General features: G+C 36.9%; 3 protein-coding genes and 1 non-coding gene across 4 annotated transcripts; all 4 read left to right on the forward strand.

Annotated features, from left to right (window-relative positions):
* The first annotated feature begins 1,950 nt into the window (after window positions 1-1,950).
* Window positions 1,951-14,917, forward strand: LOC147389875 (RING-H2 finger protein ATL67-like). Its single transcript, XM_086417993.1, has 3 exons — window positions 1,951-2,698; window positions 8,094-8,179; window positions 14,777-14,917. Exons 1-2 carry the CDS (start codon window positions 2,070-2,072, stop codon window positions 8,101-8,103), a joined length of 639 nt encoding a protein of 212 aa, XP_086274119.1. The 5' UTR covers window positions 1,951-2,069; the 3' UTR covers window positions 8,104-8,179; window positions 14,777-14,917.
* LOC147389876 (S-adenosyl-L-methionine-dependent methyltransferases superfamily protein) lies at window positions 4,079-8,036 on the forward strand. The gene has a single exon (XM_086417991.1). The coding sequence runs from the start codon at window positions 5,069-5,071 to the stop codon at window positions 6,437-6,439; it is 1,371 nt and encodes a 456-aa protein (XP_086274117.1). The 5' UTR covers window positions 4,079-5,068; the 3' UTR covers window positions 6,440-8,036.
* Window positions 14,120-16,030, forward strand: LOC147389877 (reticulon-like protein B2). The gene is made up of 5 exons (XM_086417992.1): window positions 14,120-14,476; window positions 14,777-14,957; window positions 15,070-15,211; window positions 15,445-15,514; window positions 15,598-16,030. Exons 1-5 carry the CDS (start codon window positions 14,275-14,277, stop codon window positions 15,765-15,767), a joined length of 765 nt encoding a protein of 254 aa, XP_086274118.1. The 5' UTR covers window positions 14,120-14,274; the 3' UTR covers window positions 15,768-16,030.
* Window positions 16,031-19,761: 3,731 nt separating this feature from the next.
* Window positions 19,762-19,918, forward strand: LOC147389878 (small nucleolar RNA snoR145). Its single transcript, XR_015171084.1, has one exon. It is a non-coding gene; the product is annotated as a small nucleolar RNA snoR145 (small nucleolar RNA).
* Window positions 19,919-20,152: the final 234 nt, after the last annotated feature.

Here is a 20,152-nt window from a genome sequence, read left to right on the forward strand (position 1 = left end):
ATCTCCCATGCTCATTATGATTTGAGCTCATATAACTTGACATTTTATAGGCCGACTTGAAAAAAGGTGAAGCTGAGTTTGATGTGTAGGCTTTTCACATGAGAAAAAGACACTCACGATTAGGATTGGATTTGGCGACTTTCATAGTTAGGGATGAGCTGACGACCATGCTACACACGTAGGTCTGCTTTGAGAATGGCCTACTGAGCCTGCCTTGAGTATAATTCCCCGTCAGGTTGGAGAAACTACGACGTGTGTCTCGATCTTGACAACTGAATCACGGCCGGACGCTATATTTCATCCGGGGTCTCGTTCGTGCGGCGATGAAATTTGAAGACCAATGAAGAATCCCAACCCACCAATTGGAATGGGCTGATTTTTGGTGAGGATGATCTCCTCACCGTAGAGATCATCCTCACCAAAAATCAGCCAATTCCAAAATCTCTAACCCATGTTTTGAAAAATGTTTTGCCAAAATGTTTGTTGCTGAACATTTCCCTCTATATATATTTTGTTTTGGGGGGGGGGACAAATATTTCTAGAGATATATTTTTTTTGGGGGGGGGGGGGGGGGGGGGGACAAATATTTCTAGAGATATATTTTGCTAGGGAATCCCTAGCATCTCACCCGTTTGTTTGATGAAGAGCTTGATCACTGGGATTTGAGTAAAAAAAGTTAATTTCATAGAGATCAGTTCCTAGGGATATATTTTTCCTGGGAATCCCTAACATCCCAGCATTAATGTTGATGGAGAGCCTCAACTCATGGGTAGAGATTAGCAATTTCAAAATTTAAAATTTCCAAGGTTACACATTATTTAATGACAAGCAATTTGGAAAACTAAATGAAAAATTAATTAACCCTACATTGCGAACGATGCATGCCTTCACATCAAACTCTACTTAAATTTTATTTTTTATCAAAATATCCTCATTCCTCATCTGCTTATTCTTAAAGTCAATACATACAATCAAAGAATTCGAAACTATAAATAGGTAAAACCGTCAAAAGATAATTATAACGTATTCAAGTGAAAACTCTGCTAAACTACCGGGAAAAAACAAATTATCAGGAGTTTGATCACCATTGTCATTTAAGAGGAAGATGAAGGAACAAAAATATACTTGACATCTCTACTTGTGTCAAACATTGAGATCCTGCTAACCCAAGATTTTTCATCGTCTTAGAATTGCCCTAGTGGCAGGTGGGACCATAGACTTGAATCGGTTAGAGTTTAGTGTCGCTCTACTTTTTTCTTTTTTAATATTATTAAAAAATGAGAAATTCTATTGCCCCACCAACTTTTGCTAACACCACTCCATAAAGATGAGAAATCCTATTGATGAATGGCCTCAATCGATACATTGATGGCATGAAAATCTACAAAATCATAAATGCTTTTCATCAAGATAAGATTGAAATAAATTTATGGTTCTATGCTCACCTCCACGTTAGCGAAATGTTAATTGAGGCCAATCTTGAGTCATTCGAGAATTATTACTTTCATAATTGTAGGTGAGTCCGTTTCATTAAAGGTGGGATTAAAGTCACCCCAGTTATTATTAGGGGAGCCCCACATCATAATCATTCTGTTTTTAGTCTTATATGGGTTAAAAAAATTGGAATGAACTGATTTTTAGTGAGAATGATGTATGTGATGAAGAGATCATTCTCACCAAAATCAACTCATTCCGAATCTTCTAACACAATTAAAAATGACTTTAAATATATATATATATATATATATATATATATATATATATATATATATATTTTTTTTTTTTTTTTTTTTTTAATATGGTTTAGTCAAAGATCATTTGAAAATCTTTAACTCATATGAGAAGACGAAACAATTCGGCTTTGGTACGGGGCGCCCTTAGTAGTAATTTGGGTGCCTTTAAGACTACCCTTTCATTAATAACTCATCGGTCTCTCTCCTTCGATGCTTTATATTAAATGCTAACAGCTGGGAGAAACAAACCCACAACTCCCAATTTCAATTTCCACACCAACAACAAAACAAAAACAAAAAAATGAAGAAAAGCCCCACCCTTTCCCTCCCCCAAAAATGTCCAGCAGCAACTATGCTGCCAACTTCACCACCGGCCCAACCGGTGGCGCCACCGCTAATGGTGGCGAAACTTCCGGTTACTTCCTCCAGAACCTAAGCAACATTGGCCTTGGCTACGCCATAGCCATCGCTTTAGGTCTCCTCGTCCTTCTCTCCACTATCATCCTCGCTTCCTACATCTGCTGTCGCGCCTCTCGCTCCCGCTCCCGCTCCCGCTCTCCAAACTCTAACCCTAACCTCTCGAACTCTGAAGGAATCGTAATTCCTCGCATAATCTTTGTCGCAGAAGACGATGATGAAGGGAACAGTAGAGATGATGTTAACGTGGTTTCAGGTCTTGATCAGATGGTCATCAATTCGTACCCTAAGTTTACATTTTGTAAATCGAGGGATTTGTGTGGTAGTGGTGATTCGGTTTGTTCAATTTGTCTATGTGATTTCAAGGATGAAGAGATGATGAGGATGATGCCTGATTGTAGGCATTTCTTTCACCTCTTTTGTGTTGATGCTTGGTTGAGGCTTCATGCTTCTTGCCCTGTTTGCAGGAATTCACCTTTGCCAACTCCATTGTCGACACCGCTTTCAGAGCTTGTACCGCTCTCACATTATCCCGATAATCGAAGGAGGTGACCTTTGCTAACCTTAGAATGATTTGTTGATGTTGTTGTTCATCACTTGTTTTTGTAAAGATGCTTTTTTTTTTTTTGGTATAAATTCTCAGTAGGGAGAACTTGTGTTATCTAAAAGGGTTTCTCAGTTTTAATTATTAGTTTTGGACTTTTAACTTTCATTTCGGTTAAGTTGACAGAAAATTTGAAATAGCGCCAATTGATTTTGCTAAACATGTCGTGAGAAATCCAAGAAATTAAGAAACATGAACAAAGAATGATACTTTTATGAGTTGCATTTACATATCATGATCATCAAAGCCTTATTCCAAAAATTTCTAGTTAAGAGTACAAATCTTGACTCTTGATTCAATTCTATTCTAAAACCATCTCTTCTGTTGATTCAATTGTGTTCATAGCACCCCCCACCCACTCGGTTTTTTGAAGTGCTTCACACCTACAATCATAGTCGCAAAGTCCGATTACGGGTTTAAAACAGCAAAGGGAGAACATCGGAAAAAACGTTGAAAATGGAAAAAATGAAAGATAAAAAATAATATTAAATGTTATGAAAAATATATATGTCCAATGAAAATTCATAAAATCAAGTTATTATCATCAAATCACTGTGAAGAAAATAAGAAATTATTTAATTTTTTTTTTCCTTGGAAAATTTTTTTTGAAAAAAATAAGAGAGAATAAAATTATATATTTTTTTATCACAAATTAAAAGGACGTGTTTTTTAATCGTTTTCAAAGCTTGGGCTGATTGGGGCCACGCTTTTAGGAATTCCAAGAGACTTCTTTGGAGCATTAGCCCTTTCGCCATTTGTTTATGAGTTTTGGAAGGAACGGACTTTTATTCTTTTGGTGTATGGTTTTTAAGGAGTTTAAAGAGATTTTCTGAAGATTTCCTGGTTAGGTGGGAGCATATTTGTTGTTTGGATTCCCTTTGAATTTTCTTATTATTTTTTTCTCTTTTTGACCTTTTGGTGTCATTGTACTGTTTTTTTTTTTTTCCAGTCTTCTTGACTGCTTAATGAAATGATTTTTGCCTATTAAAAAAAAACATCGTTTTAATTGTCAGAGATGCAAGATTTGTTTTAAATGCCGTTTTTCAGTTTCTATGCCTACCTTATAAAATTTATCTACATTATATCGACCTCGGCTGAGATTGGAATGAAACATTAACCCTGTGAGGTACAGTGTTTCAGGATTGTTTCGATTTGTCTCAATGGAGACATACTCAGTTTCTCTTGAGATTGACATTGCCCCAAGACTAGATTTTAAATCTTGATATGTACTACTGGATTTGTGACTATATTTGCATTGATTCTTTTGAATCATATAGCATGGATTCAGGGTTGGGCAGAGGTTGATACGTTTGAATCGTTTGAATCATCTCGTTCAACAATGACTAGATCTTGATAGGTTTGAGTTTCAAATCTCGTCCTTGACTTGTTTATCCGTCTCGTTTGGTGGATGTTACCAAGACGTATCAGACAAGTCGTCTCAGATGAGATTTAAAACCATGCTTATATTAAAGCCAAGGAAGGTTGTATAGGATGTCATGGTGAAATAATTTTCTGCAAAGTTGGATGGAGATGGGAGAAATACATAAATTTCCTAGGGATGGGGGACAGGTTTTCCTTGGGATATATATATTTTTTCCTTCGGGTCTTGACTTAACGTTGGGGTGGGGTAAGAATTCTTTAACATTTCGTCCATATTCAATTGTGTAAGGGTACTTAAAATAACTCTGCTATCGAATCTATATTTTATAGCTTACTAATCCATTAATTAATGGAAGTACTTAAACAAGGTAATTGGCAGAATCAAGTCAATGCATTGGTTGGTGGGCCACTAAGTTTGATTGGTGATGACTGACGACCCAATCAAGAGGTAATCCACAATGTGGACGATCTGGATTAACAATTAGTTGCCACGTGTGATAGAAAGCAGGGTCACTAACTGACAACAAAGTAATTGCAAGATTACCCATGCATGGGAAATCCAATCAGGAAACATAAACTCTAAGCAATCTTGGAAAAAAAGATCAAACCCATTCACTCTGATCTCGAAGTCCTCCATTTCTTGAGGCTTTCTTTTTTCTTAATTGGTCAAATTAGAACAAACTCTTCAATATCTCTTCTGAGTTCACTTTTTCATCTCTGTCTCTCCCCAAGCTTTCAAAAATTCAGGTTCTCTCTCTACACAACCATCTCCGTCTTTATTATCTTCTCAGTCTCTTTATTCATTATGTAGTTTCTATGTTTTTCAGAATTTCAAACAAAGAGATATTTTTGTATCTGATTTTGCTCTTACATGAGAATGCTTTGGAAGTCATCTTTATAACTAGATTTCACAGTTTGAGTAACAAAGACCAATATGCTAAATCGGAATTTTTTTCCCAAGTTTGGTATACGGAGAGGGATACACAGCTTTATCTTTATATTGGGTAGTCTTGCTCTTCTCCTTAGTATTGCTACCTTGTCCAAATTCTACTCTCTTAGTTCTCTTATCAGCCCTGAGACCTTCTGTACTCATATAAACCCCAAGGGCGAAGGAGGAGCTGAAAGCGAGATTCAGAAAACCATAGAGACCATCATTCAAAAGATCCATAAAGAGATGAAGGAATCGTCGATGGAGTCCTCTGCATTAAGTCACAATGCTTTCCTTTCTGATATTTTGGGTCTTACCGAGTCGGTGCAAGCATCTCTAACACAAACCAAAGGGACTCCATTGAGGCCTAACCTACAAACTGATGAACCCGCTAATTACTTCTTGATCGAAGAAATTAGAAAATATGTGAAGATCAAGCCAAATAGACTTGGGAAAAAGAACTTTATGGGAGCAAATGGAACGTTCACTAGCATCGGACACACTTGTTTCTCTATGAAGAATGAGTTGGAAGAATACATGGATTACGACGTGGGGGATATCTGCAAGGATGATTGGAGACTTGCACAGAAGTTGATGGTTCATGGGTGTGATCCGTTACCGAGGAGACGGTGCTTCTCTAGAGCTCCTCAGCTCTATAGCAAACCATTCCCGATTAACGAGTCTATGTGGAAACTCCCCGATAATCGAAATGTTCGATGGAGTCAGTATAGATGCAAGAACTTCACTTGCCTGGCTAGCAACACAACCCAAAAAGGGTTCTTCAAGTGTGCGGATTGCTTCGATCTTGTTGATCATGAGATGCCCAGATGGATTAAAGTCATTAATCTGGACCCGAATTCAAATCTCACTACAGATTTCCTTATACCTGAAGTTCTAAATGTTAAACCATGGGAGGTCAGGATTGGATTGGATTTCAGTGTTGGGATTGGGACATTTGCTGCAAGGATGAGAGAATTTAATGTCACCATAGTGTCTGCCACTATCAATCTTGGGGCTCCCTTCAATGAGATGATCGCCCTTCGAGGGCTTGTCCCTCTTTACTTGACAATAAACCAAAGGCTTCCATTCTTCGACAACACTCTTGACCTCATCCATACAACGAGATTTCTAGATGGTTGGATTGATTTCATGCTCCTAGACTTTGTTTTGTATGATTGGGACCGTGTTTTGAGACCTGGGGGTCTACTTTGGATAGACAGCTTCTTCTGTTTGAAGGAGGATTTGAATGATTATTTCGATGTGTTTAAGATGCTGAGATACAAGAAGCATAAATGGGTTATTGTTCCAAAGTTGGATAAAGATGATCAAGAGGTGTTCTTCTCTGCAATCTTAGAGAAACCACCAAGGCCATTCTGATGATCTTATATTATCGATGTTTTGATTCCTATTTCTTCGTAATCATATCGTTGATGGCTGCAACAGAGAAAAAGGCAACTATCCCCATCTTTGCTAAGTCCATTATATGAACATTTTATTTCTTGATAGTCCAACAATCAATTCTACAAAATGTGGTTGCTCTTATTGTTGTTTTATAGAAGAATAATGCTGAATGACCTCAAGATTGGACCTCACATCGCACACCCCCACTTGAATGTGTATGGGAAGCATAGATGCTTTTCCCTGAGATCCAATCTTGAGGTCACTCTAGCACGATTCTTTATAAAAAAAATTCTTCTCGATCAAATATTTCATGTTATCCATGTAACAACAAAGTGAAATACTCTGATGGGTGGTTGCTACCTATGCAAGGTTGTTCGATATCAGGGGTGGAGCCATGCTTAGCTCATCAGACCTATAAACACAGCCAAGATGGTTTACATGGTTGTTATGAATTCCTTGGGGCCACCCTCTGGGGTACGGTTGACTATTGACTCAACTAATTGGTAGGACTTTTCGAGGGGGCGGTGCGTGTGACCATGGGATTAGTCTCACCCGAAGGGTGGGGATACCCACGATAAGTATAAAAAAAAAAAAAAAAAAAGATGACCCACACCAACTGTGCCTAAAAGCCTATTGAGCTAGCCTAGCTTGTAGTTTTAATGGTTTGAGTTATATGTAGTCTAAGCAATAAATTAGTTATGTATACTAGAGAAGATGTGGCTATAGATAGAGTGAAAAGGAAGATGTGGCTCATATGATATGTATCCCGATGCAAAAAAATTATATGGTTCTAGCACATGCCATATCCATAGAGTATTTTGAGTATGCCACGAGGGGGAGTCTGATTATCACGACTCTTATCTTAATTATCTCAATAGCAGTCCATATGTTAAAAAAATCGATCGTCTATGAAAAAAAAAGTTGCACATATCAAAGGGACAAAATGAAGATCACTTGATACGAGTTGGTATTGTTTGCTATAGCAAATTAAGATGCTTTTTATTTTATTTTTGGGTCAAGAAGACCTATGGTAGATCCATCACATGGAGCTTATCAATTGCCACCATAAGCAATACAAATTACAAAGGTACTGTTCGTTGAATCTCTTTAAGGCGCTTCTGACAGGTTTGCGAGTAAAAATGTTTTTTCGGGGTGAAAGTCCTGTTTGATAGCAAAAGCGCTTCAGATTCTGTCATTTTGTAACCAAAACTAAAAAGACGTGTTTTCTGAAAGTGGCAAGGTTTTCTAAGAATCTGTGTATCTTGGAATAACTAATTATATCCTTCCATCCCTGCCGTCCATTTGATGAAGAATCCGGCTTGGGTTTTCCAAGCATATTCTCTAAAATGTTCTGTTTTTGATCAGTGGATATACCCCGCATAAATGACAAAAATCCAAACGATAGGAAGAAACCAAACTTTTTTAAATTTTCTGACGAAAATACCCTCACTTTATGACCTTAACACCCAAGCCGTGCTAGATCCATCTTGATGTCTTACCGTAAATTCTCTAATAGACAACGGGCAATTGGTCAATTACACATTAAGGTGTAAGGGTATTTTGGTCAATACAATTATTTTTTCATGCAAATATTTGTCTCCTGAGTTCCTTACGGTTTGTCTTCTTCAAGAAGCAAATAAGCTTTGAAGCAGGTTCTGCAACTACAAGCTTCACTTTCTCAGCTCTTTGTATAGTTTCTTCACAGAGTGAAACGAGGTAACAGTTCAAACTTCATCTTTTATGTCTATATGCACTTTATTTGTAGGCAAACCATCTCAATTTGTAAAAAAATATAAAAGAATAAGAAATTTTTTTAGAGAAACTTGATTAACTATGTCACTTAAATTTCCAAAAAATTTAGTGGCTTGTTTTTTAATGTTTCTGAGATATATTAAACTTATAATCTGGTAGATCACATAATAAACCTGATTAATTTGATCCCTCCTTACAATATCTAGGTATTCTTTCCTTTGATTTTGTTGAGGTTTACAAATAGATCAATAAGGTCATGTTCTTGTTTAATGGTTTTGAAACTTAGTTTTTAATTACTAGGATACCTTTAAAGCTTCTCATTGTGATGATGAATGATGGATGATCATAATTGTTATTTGTAGCTATTAGGAGCAAATTGAAGGGATATTTACGAAAAAATGATCAACTTTTGAAGAATTTACAATTCCGGCTCATTGTTCATTTTAGTTACCAAAACATGAACGATCACGAATTTGGAGGTTTTTAAAATGACAAGTTCGCAAGTTTAACGTGACTAATTGGAAATAGTCACTTTAAAATCGTCGAATTTGTTACCATTCTGATTTTTATTTTTATTTTTCTTAACGAAAATGTGATCATTCACGTTCTGGTAATTAAAATGAACAATTAGCTAAAATAGTAAATAACTCATTTTTTGCTCCCAAAATGGTAATTCACCTCAAATTGAAATATGTCACCACAATGGAGCAACGATAGACGGGATAAGAGATTCCATAGAGGCATAAAGTTGTGGGAGAGTGTCGCAATGGATATCTTGAGTCTAGTTGGTGATTGATTACTAGTGATGTGCTATGCACTAGGAGTGTATTACACACTTATTCCCAAATTACGGATAACAGAGAAATCAGGGACAATTTGGTATTTTGGGTATATAATGTAACTCATTTTAGGGTTATAGGATAGTGAAATTGAAACAGAGGAATGAGGGTTTTAGGGTTCTAAGAGAGGTATGTGGAAAAATAGTGGAGAAAAAGGATATGGATTGAGGTAGTAAGACAAGATATGAATACTATTGAATTAGCATAAGACATAGCTTTGGATGGAATTATACGGAGGAACACAGTTGGTTCAGATGGTCTCCAATCCAAAGTACCCTTGTTGATTCGGAATTATAATTAAGGACTCATATAAGCCATGGATTTGGGCTTATTCAGAACAAGGATTGATATGCAAATTTGTGCCTTATTTTTTTTTTTTTTTTGTGTGTGTAAATTTTATTCTTCTTTTCTTTGTTTTGCTCAGCTTGATAGTGGTCAATTTAGCCACCCTATTTCACATCAGGGGCAGAGCCAGGATTTTCTTGTAGTGGGGGCAAACTATGGTTAGTTATATAGTTGAAGAACTTAAAGATGAATGGTTTAGAGAGAAATTTAGAGATTTTTATTAGAAGTTGAAGAATATGTGAAGGCCCGGTCAAGAGGCAATGCCATCAACAAAAAATTGAAAGGAGGGGGGGGGGGGGGGGGGGTGAGAGTGTGGGGGCAAATGGGGAGAGAGGTGAGGGAGTGGGGACAAATGGGGCATGTGATTAGTTGAAAATATAGGGGTTTCTCAAAGTTCTGTGGGGGCAATTGCCTCCATCAGTTCCTTACTAGCTCCGCCCCTGTTTCACATCCTTCAGTTCTCACTTTAGAATCTTGATGATTGATCTCTAATTGAACCTAGAAATTCTTGCATGAAACAAGTATTAATCCAACATGGCTAGAGCTAGTCCCCATGTTTAATGCTCAGGGTCTTAAAATAGCTTATTTTCTACACATATGTGCTCCATTGCTTTGGGTCTTAAATTGCTTTGGATCTACATCCATTCTTCAAAATGATGGGAAGTATGGTTTTTGCAGAATACCTCATATGGCTTGAAGCCCAATGTATGATCATATTCTTACTATAAAAGAAATATGTCGAATTGTCTTGGTTATTGCATTTTCTCTTTGTTACCAAATGATTCTTAATTTGATTGACGACAAACATATCTTTAGGAGTTTGAGTCTGATTCAATTAAATTAGTCCTTGATCATTTGATAAGAAGTTTGACTTTTAACAATAGACAAGGCTTTGGAAAAAATTAGGGTTCTTCCCGTGGACGACAAATTTTAAGACAAGACTTTGATGATGATGATCAGGGACAAAGCAAGGATTTTCTTATAGTGGGGGCATCCTATAGTTGTTTGATAAGGTTGAAGAACATGAAGAGTGGTTTTTGAGGTGAAAATTCACGAGTTTTTTGTTAGGGGTTGTAGAAAAATGCATGTAGGTCATTTCTTATCACCTTAGTGGGAGTCACCTTCCTCATCATACCAAAACATAAAGGGCATGAGTCACACATCTTCAGTGCTTCACATGGATGATGCATTGTTTGGATGACTAATAAAGGTCATTTTATGGACATTTTCAACCAGATGGGTTGGGATGCCTAGACGCATGAAAGCTACCTCATGTGTTCACACAAAATTTCAATCGCGTAAATATTAAATCTAACTGTTAGGATTTATCTTTGAGATTTGTTTTATATTCTCGAGATACATTTTTTTATCCTGACCCTTGGATTTCACATATACATGGTCAAGATTGTGAGTTAATACATGAATTCTCTTTCATTGTATCTACAGATCTTGGCCCCACATAGATTCCGTCAAAAGAGATTTTCTTAAGGCCCGTTCTTTTGTCTTGACATTGTTAGTTGATTACTTGAGGTAGAAAAAGGAACCTGTGCCATTAGTAGGACTGTGAACTAATTGGATCTGGATCGAATTGGGCTGCCTGGACCAATCTGATAAGGATAGCAACGAACCTAGAACCAATCCGATAAGAATTGGATTGGAACCCTTTTTGGATTCGATTATTATTGGACCTCTGTTAGGATCCAAATTTGATCAGTTGACAATTGAATCAGATCTAGTCGATTTGTTTATTTATTTAAATAAATATAATATAGTTCCACATAAGTTTTTTGTATTTTATGTCAGAGCACTGTAGATCAAAGAACCGATCCAATAGATCATCTGATCCTTATCAAAACCCAAATCATCGATTCAGATGCAAAATTAAACTGGATCGGATTTCGAGTCCAATCTGATCCATTGGAAGTCCTAGTTATTTGTTTTGGTAGAGATTTGGTCACAAAGATGATTCCGTGAAGCACATAACGTGGATTCACGATTGATATCGACCTCTCAAGTAGCTAAGCATTCTAGCAAGCACGTATGACGTACCAGGTGCCTTCAAATTCTAACGTGTAAGCAAGGCCACGCGAAGATTTCTTATCAAATGGACCCCACCATACATCATGTATTAATCTGGGCCACTCTTCTGTGGCCCACCACATATTAATTAGTGGTCACCATATATGCACAGCTGAGTAACATGTGTTAGGTAATTGTGAATTTGGGCCCACCAAACATCACTTCGTGAACGTGATTTACAATGTCTAACTTAAATGCTTAACTTACTCTTTTTAAAGATGCCTCAATAATAATACGAATCGTTATTTTTACTGGTAATGCCAGTCATCACGTTTAGGTTTCCGGTATAATAATTATGGTGTCCCGTATTGTTGGACACAAAAACGTCCAGCAACTAATATACTTTCATATATGCATCCAAATTGCTGATTAACTAGGCATTCATTTATTATGAAGATTCCAAGTATTCTTCTCGGGATATTCATAATTTTTTTCATCCAATTTGACATGCACATCTCTAGTATGGAGAGGTTTTAAAGATTTTGCTCCTCGAGATGTTTGTAATTATCAGATGATGAGTTCAATCTTGATTTTTCAATCTTTTCCTTTAGATGGTCAAACTTTAACCTCTTTTTATTTCTCTGATGTCTTCTCGGAGGATTGTGGATGGAGAGGTGGAAGAGGTGGTCAAGCTTGATTCTAGGCCGTTTTGGTAAGATTTTCGTTTTGAATTCTTCTTCCCAATGCCTTTTACTTATTGCCTTCAAACCTTCTCGAAAGTCTTTTGGCCTTTCACACATCGGGTAGAAGATTGTTGCTCAATTCAGTCGATGATCCGAGATGCCTCTTCTTATGCGTACATTTGCGCCATGACTGACCTCCTTGGCCGATGACTTCGAGTTTCGTGCTTGATCTTCATCTTCTTCTTTGGTTGAATCTTGATTCACTTCTAGCTTGAAGTAAGAGTGATTGGGGTTTCTTTTTTTTGTGGCAACTCAGCTTCTCTTCTTCGGTCGGCATCATGTTATATGCCATCCTACGTCAAAAAACTTGGCTTTGAACTACATTTTTATGTCTTGTTCTTCGGTTCGTTGATCCCTTCTCTTCCCTTACTAACTTATGACTTCCTCGTCTCTTCTCATATCAATTTTTCTCTTTTGTTGATGATAGATTAGCTAGATCATCCTTTTGTCGAATTTTACTCCACTCTATCAACTTCTTCTTGATGGCAATGGTTTGTGTCTTCTATACTTTTTTGAGGCTCTTGAATGACAAAGGACATAAGGGTAAGAGGTAAGGTCTCCAGGTATGGGGTCTGTCAATGTTTCTCTGACAACCTTGTTAGTATAGATTTACGAAAGAACGAACAAACTTAAGAATGCAATGAAGATGACGAACAATATAGTTGCAGAGTCTTGTATTACTAACTCATGATCATTTTTCCCACCCAATACTCCCAACCTTCCTATAAAAAATCTTCCTTTCTAATGTCCTCAACTTAGTTTATATAGTTGAGTTCTTCGGACAGGTGTCGTTATGCCACTGATATAGGTGTTCTCCTATGAGTTATACCATTTGAGGTTTACTTGAGTGTGTTGGGCAAAGAGTCCATTATCTGTCAGTAAGACTGAACTCGATGTGTAAGTGTTGCAGGTCATTAAATGTGGAGGAAAATATCTCTAACTCTTAACATCTTATCAACTAGATTCAAATTTTTCTTGAGCTTGTCCTTTTGACATGTTCGATCTTAGGTTCTACTTTGTGTGTTTCGTGTCTAGTTTGTTGGTGTATTTGTGGACTATGCCAAGAGCTCGATTTATGTAAAATGGCCATTCAATCTTTCTGCAGGTCGTTTCTTATGTTCATCACCTCTTGAATTTTCTATCCCACTATCTAAGACGTTTTCAATCGAGATTGTGCTTTGTACTCTTAAGTTAAGATGTAACCTATTATTCTTCTATGCTCGCTTCTTATAGTTCTGGTTTTATATTTAATGATGTACTTCTCGATGGACAAGTTTTAAAAAAGTCTTTCTAATGTTGAATTTTAGTTTCTATTTTCATTACATGTGTCCCTATCGTGTGGTGTAACAAATACGGTCCCCACATCTAGATGATCTAATGGTCTTATGTAGATGTCAAATTATGCCCGCATAGGCAAGACTATGAATAATAGTTTACATACAGATGTCGAGGAATGATGTATGTAATTTGTATTCTCTTCAATCGTGTCATCCAAATGTTTGACACACCAGATCAAAGCCCAGACTTTTACTTTCCTTTGTCCGTAAGGATGTCAAATTAGGAAAGACTAGACAAGGGTTTCACCGGCCCTGTTATTAAACTTACGGAGTATGTACACTCGAGCACACCCATCACACGTATTGAAACGGCAAAGTCAGTGTCTCTACACTACTCTCTTATCGCCACCTGTCAGTTTCTTCCGTTAGATTAACGTTAACGGTAAGGGTAACGGAAGGAATCTGCTTAAAATTTACAAAAGGTCAATTTATCCCATCCCAAGTCTAACGTCCGTTTAGCCTCGTAGTGATCAATGGAGAATTTTATCTCTTTCCGGGCAACAGCTGCCTTACTTTGTTTTGCGAGCTCTCCGAACCAATAGGCTCGTACAACCGAATCGTAGGTTCGGACATATAACAATCGAACGGCTGAGATTACAACAACGCATCCGAGCCTTTAGTTTACAACGAGAAGGCCAAGTGGCAAAACAGCAAACGCGCCATTATCATAAGGGCACATTTAAAAGCAGAGAGAGATCACTACCGAGGTATTGGTGTCTCTTTCAGTCACACTTCGACGGACGTTAGGGTTTCGATTCAGCTTCCGTTAGCAAACCATGGCTGAACACGCAGAGGATTCGCCTTCCAAATCCGAGTCGTTGATGGACAAGATAAAGGACAAGATTCACGGTGATAGTTCTTCCTCCTCTTCTGATTCTGATCACGAGAAGCCGTCGTCTCCTTCAACCGTTAAATCGGCGATTTATCGCATCTGTGGAAGGCAGAAGCCTATTCACAAGGTCTTTGGTGGAGGAAAACGTACGGAACATCTTCGATCTTTTTCTCGATTTCTCCGTTTTTTTGGTTTTTTTTTTTCCATTTGTAGTTAAAATTTAGGGTTTAGAGTTACCACAATATATTTTTCTTCTTTGATTCTGTGTTTTTATTTATTTATTTATGGTTTTTAATTTATAGATCTGGTTTGTGATTCGATGGATTGATTTGCTTAGAAGTTAAGAAATCTTTTGAAAAAGGGGTCTCCTGTTCATCTCAAACCCTAATTACATATTTTTATCTCTCTTTCACGCTTATTTACATGGCTTGGATCCTCTGATGCAGCTGCTGACGTGTTTTTGTGGAGGAACAAGAAGATCTCTGCAAGCGTTCTTGGTGGAGCAACAGCAATCTGGGTTCTCTTTGAGTTGCTCGAATACCATTTACTCACTCTAGTCTGCCATTGTTTGATTCTCTCTTTGGCGATCTTGTTTCTTTGGTCCAACGCAAGCGCTTTCATCAACAAGTAATCCTATTTGATCTTCTCGATTCCTTAACGTTTGATTGATCCATTGTATGATCTAGATTTATTCGGTTGTTATGTATTGGGATCTTATGAATCTGTGATCCATCTTTAGGTCTCCACCACGCATTCCTGATGTTCATCTTCCTGAGAAGCCAGTTCAGGAGATCGTATCTGCTCTGAGGTGCGAAATCAACTGGGGCTTATCAATCTTGCGTGATATCGCATCTGGACGCGATCTGAAGAAATTTCTTTCAGTATGTCAATTATATCTGATCTAATCCTGTTTGATTCCTAACTTATTACACAATCCCCTATTTTACTCTGAATTCGTGATCAATTACAAACGAAGTTGTAGATCTTATTAAATCGGATTAACAGCTTTAGAACACGAGACCTATCTTATTACTGTAGTTATGATTCATGAATTATTGAATGATTTACATTTTCGAATGTTAATTCATATCTGTCGTTGCTTTGGATAAATTAGGTGATTGCTGGCTTATGGGTTCTGTCTATCATCGGGAGTTGTTGCAATTTCATGACTTTGTTTTACATAGGTAAAGAAATATACCTTTTTTTTTCTCTTAAACTTATGCATATTTCCAACATTGTATAACATAATTCTGAATTTTGAATACAGTGTTCGTTTTGCTACACACGGTTCCTGTGCTCTATGAGAAATACGAGGACCAAGTTGACTCCTTTGCAGAGAAGGCGATGCATGAGATCAAGAAACAATATGCTGTGTTTGATGCCAAGGTTCTAAGCAAGATTCCAAGAGGGCCATTGAAAGATAAGAAGAAGGTGTAGAAAGCCAAGGTATTCTGTTGCCATTAGTAAATTCTGACAAACGTTGTGCAACCCTTACTCCATTATTGGCTAGAACCGTTTTTTTTTTTTTTCTCGCTTTTGTTTGTGATGCGTTTGGATGAATATGGTAATTTCTAGGATCGTTCTAAGTTACATAGATGTTTATGTTTCCACCATTTACTTATATTGCAGCATTGGCATGGTTGGCTTCATTTCCTTGTTGGAAATGTATGCTTATCTTTATAGTTAAGTTTATTGTGTTATCCTCTCTCAAGTACATGTGATTGACTTCTTGCTCGCTCTCTCTTGGTGCTGGAGTTGTTTCTCTCAAGTACCTGTGTGCCAATATCGCTTGGAGCTAATAAACTACCATAGTTTGTCTAGTTATCATGTGAAGTATGTCAGGTATTTGAACTAAAGATATGCAACTTTATGTTCGACCTTGTTCTTGAAGTGGGGGGTAATCAGCCCTGAGCCTTTTTTAATCGAAAACTCTCTTTAAAGACCATCTAAGTCTCCGACAACCTCTATTTATGTGGTGTGAGATACAAGTTAATGGGCTTCAAAACCTTGTGGTAGTGCAATTCTGTTGCGAAAATCAACAAGAAAACAAGCACTCAATGCAAAAAAGAAAGAAGAAAACATGAATCCTAACACACAGATTTACAAGGTTCGCCCTTATTTGAGCTTCATCCTCAGAGATCAATCTTTACTCGACTATATCAAGTAATGGTTGCAAAGGAATACCCCCTTTTCCTCCTCTTTTCAGATCTGTTTTCTTTCTCAACAAGAATACCCTTTGGTTGAGGTTTTATATTTATACTTCTGCTTGATTCCATAAATACCCTTAGAATTGTAAATAATTCCTGTTACGTTCCCAAAAGAATTCAGCCAGGGTTATGCCCCCTGAACCCCCACTCGCCCAGGTGAACCCAATGAGCAACAATGTGGTACTGGGATCTCAGTTACAAGCTGCACCAACAATTTCTGTTGTGTATAAACCCTTAAATTTATTTGAGAATTGACTTGTGGCCACAAACAACACTACCTATTCTGCACGCACATGAAATGAGCTTTTACTAGACAAAAAGAGAGAAGATTGAAGTGCATAAATCCTTGTTAAATGGATTAGGCCCTAAAATTGGGTGGGGTGTATCCTAGTCTTAAGATCAAAAACTTCTTCAACATGCAGGTCTGTTTTTTCCCTTGTTCCAATGGAGGTTGCATGTAACCACCCAATCTGTTTCTAAATGACACCTTCTCTGTTGACCATGGTTTCTAAACTTGTCTGAGACTGAGACGTATCGTCTGAGTTAACTCGGTATCAGAGTTGAACGAGATCAACTCAGAGTCATTTTTTGATCAAGTTTTATGTCTCACGTTCAATTTTTTGAGTTATTTCACGAGACGTCTCAAATGTATCAGAAAACTCATCCGAGATGACTCGGTATGAGAGTTGATCTTTTTGAGTTATTTCACGAGACGTCTCAAATGTATCAGAAAACTCATCCGAGATGACTCGGTATGAGAGTTGAACGAGACGAGATGGGATACCTAGTTTAAAAACCATGATGTTGATCAGTGGGACTAACTAAATCAAGGAGCCGAAGGTTTGAATGGAGAAAGAAGTAAATCCACGAAGATGTCAATGCTGGGGGCCCAGTGTTGGTGAAACGTTATCAACCAAACCTACTAAGAGACACCAGCATGAAGGGTGGAAACTTTTGCAAAAGTGCGATATAAAGTAGACAGAAATAATAATAATAATAATAATAATAATAGGGAAACAGGTTGGTCATATAAAAAAAAAAGGGGGTTCTCAGATTATTAGAGAAATTAGAGACAATAAGCCAGGGGGGCGGTCTTGGGAGAAGATAAGAATTTGACTGATGGTTGTTGTAGATGGACTTAACCTTCTTGTGATCAATATTCCCATCTCGAGAAGACATGGCCAGCTTTTTATGCTAGCAACGTGTGGGGTTTTATGTCATCATAGTAATTAATGTATGCAATATGAATTGATGGAACGATGTGGAACTCCTTTAAAATTTAAAAAAGATTATTAGATTAGTTAGTGAGTGACTTGGGGTGATAATGACCTTTTAAAGCCCATTGTTTATGGAGCATATGTTGCTGAATTGGTGTGATCAGTATGACTTTTTTTGGGGGGGAGAGTTTTTCTTGGTTTTAAATTTGAACCATGGGCAACAACTTAATTATTACCTACCTTGCGGATGGGGTCCGATCCATCATTTGGTGTTGGTTCGTCAAAACCCCCCTATTTACTATTCGTAGAGCAAAAGAACTCTCAAAAGTTTCCTGTATGTGTGTGATTTGGGAAAAGTGGGACAGCGAATCCTACTCAAAAAATCTAGGGAAATTATTTAAAAGACCCTCGCAGATGGACTTCTTTCTAAGTAATTCCTAAGTTTTGGGCGGTTTTTTAGTAGTCCATTTAGTGTATTTTTCTTTTCTTAATAGTCCTGAACTTCATCTTCAACATTTCTTAGGATTGAATGTCCTAACCGTTCAAATTCATTGTTTTCATCCAAAAAATTAGATTTTTGACATCTCAATTGAATTTTGGAGATTCTATTATGTCCAAAGGATTTAAGAAAGAAGAAGAAATCATTTTTAAGGATATTTACAAATGTATATAAAAAATTATGATTTTTTCTTAGTTTTTGGATGAAAATCGATCAATAATGATTTTTTTGGGTTGAAATCATCTAAATAAGCAACTATCTCAAGCTTTCATTGTAATTTAGTTGAAAAAACTTGAAAATTGAAAATGGGTGGGTTTTACTAGTGTCGAGTAAAGTGGTGAACTTGATAGTAAATAAAAAGCATCGAGTTTGACACTAAATAAAATGGTGCTCGACAATAAATAGTGGTGAGTTCGACAATAAATAAAAAACGTCGAACTCGATAGTAAATAAAAAACATTGAATTTGACACTAAATAAAAATAGTGCTCGATAGTAAATAATGGTGAGTTCGACAATAAAAATTGTGGACTCAATAGTAAATAAAAAACATCGAGTTTGATAGTAAATAAAAGTGGTGAATTCAACATTAAATAAAAAGGCTATGAGTTTGCCAATAACAAGGTATCATTTAGAAAATAAAAGTTTACTAAATGTCCTTCTAAATTATTGTCAAAAATTTAAGGACTATTTAGAAAGAAATCCCTCCATGAGGGTCTTTTAAGTAATTTTCCCAAAAATCTAACTTAACGACTAGAAATCACCGTCTAAGGGATAGGTTGCATGAAGTTAAATAATTCAGTCCAAGCATTGGGCAGCCAACTTTGTTCGTTATATTTAGATTTGACAGCAATTTTCGAACAACTTAAAATTGATATCCAAACAGACCCTTTAAGTTAAACTGAGGGATCTTAATTAAACGGTGGAGATGATCTATCAACACCAAGGGCTTTGAAGCTAAGTCGTAGATTTTCTCAAAAATCAATATGTGTTGGCTATTTAAAAGCGTCGATCCTCTTTCGTTAGTTATTAGGGTTAGAGCTTTGTAGCAACGCAGTCGGCCTCTCTGTGTTTTAATTTACTATTTTTCTCTGTTTATCACTCTGTATCGATGCGATGATGAGAACAGTATAAGAAATCATCGATTGCGGGACCTTTATAGCTCCCGCGAGATGATCCTTGCATCTGGTTCGTATTCACTGAGCATTCTGTGAGTGTGTGTGTGTGTGATCCGAAGGACCTATGGAGGAAGTACTTTTGTGAGATGTGCTTTCGGCCAAGTTTGCCTTCGAAAAGTATACCAAATGAATGCAGATCACCGGACCGAATTCTCTCTTCTATTTTGGTTCGGTTGGGTATTAGATCTCCTTTTTCATACATATTTTTTTTTTTAAATATCTTTTTTTGTTCAGAATTTACATGTTTAGTTAGCTAACTTGGAAGTTGTTTTTCGTTTAATATATATATATATTCCAAAAATGAATTTTTTGGTTCCCAAATAAGTAGGGAAAGCGAAGGTCCCAGCAGAGGGGTAGGATCTCTACATTGAGACCTCTCTAACACTTAATCTTACCTTCGCAGAATAAGATCATCGTCGGCCGTTTTCGTAGACGCCCAAACTCTTTCTTTGATTTTTGGAGCGTTTTTAATCTTCGGCTACATTGCTTCTGTGTTTTTTTTAAATATCCCCATTAATAACAAATAGTTGGATTTATTTTTGTAGATCAATCTTCTAGTTCGATGTATAGGACTCTCTGTATACAAAAGCATTGAAAATGAAACTAGTGTGATATTTTACTGGAAATTTTGTAATTTCTTGGACTAGAACACTAACCTTGTGTTTGGATTGAGAGAAATGGAGAAAACGAAAGTAAAAAAAAAGTGAGTCTCTCCATTTCTC

The sequence above is a fragment of the Akebia trifoliata genome, chromosome 12, assembly GCF_017979445.1.
Source record: "Akebia trifoliata isolate Shusen 1 chromosome 12, ASM1797944v1, whole genome shotgun sequence".
NCBI lineage: Eukaryota > Viridiplantae > Streptophyta > Magnoliopsida > Ranunculales > Lardizabalaceae > Akebia > Akebia trifoliata.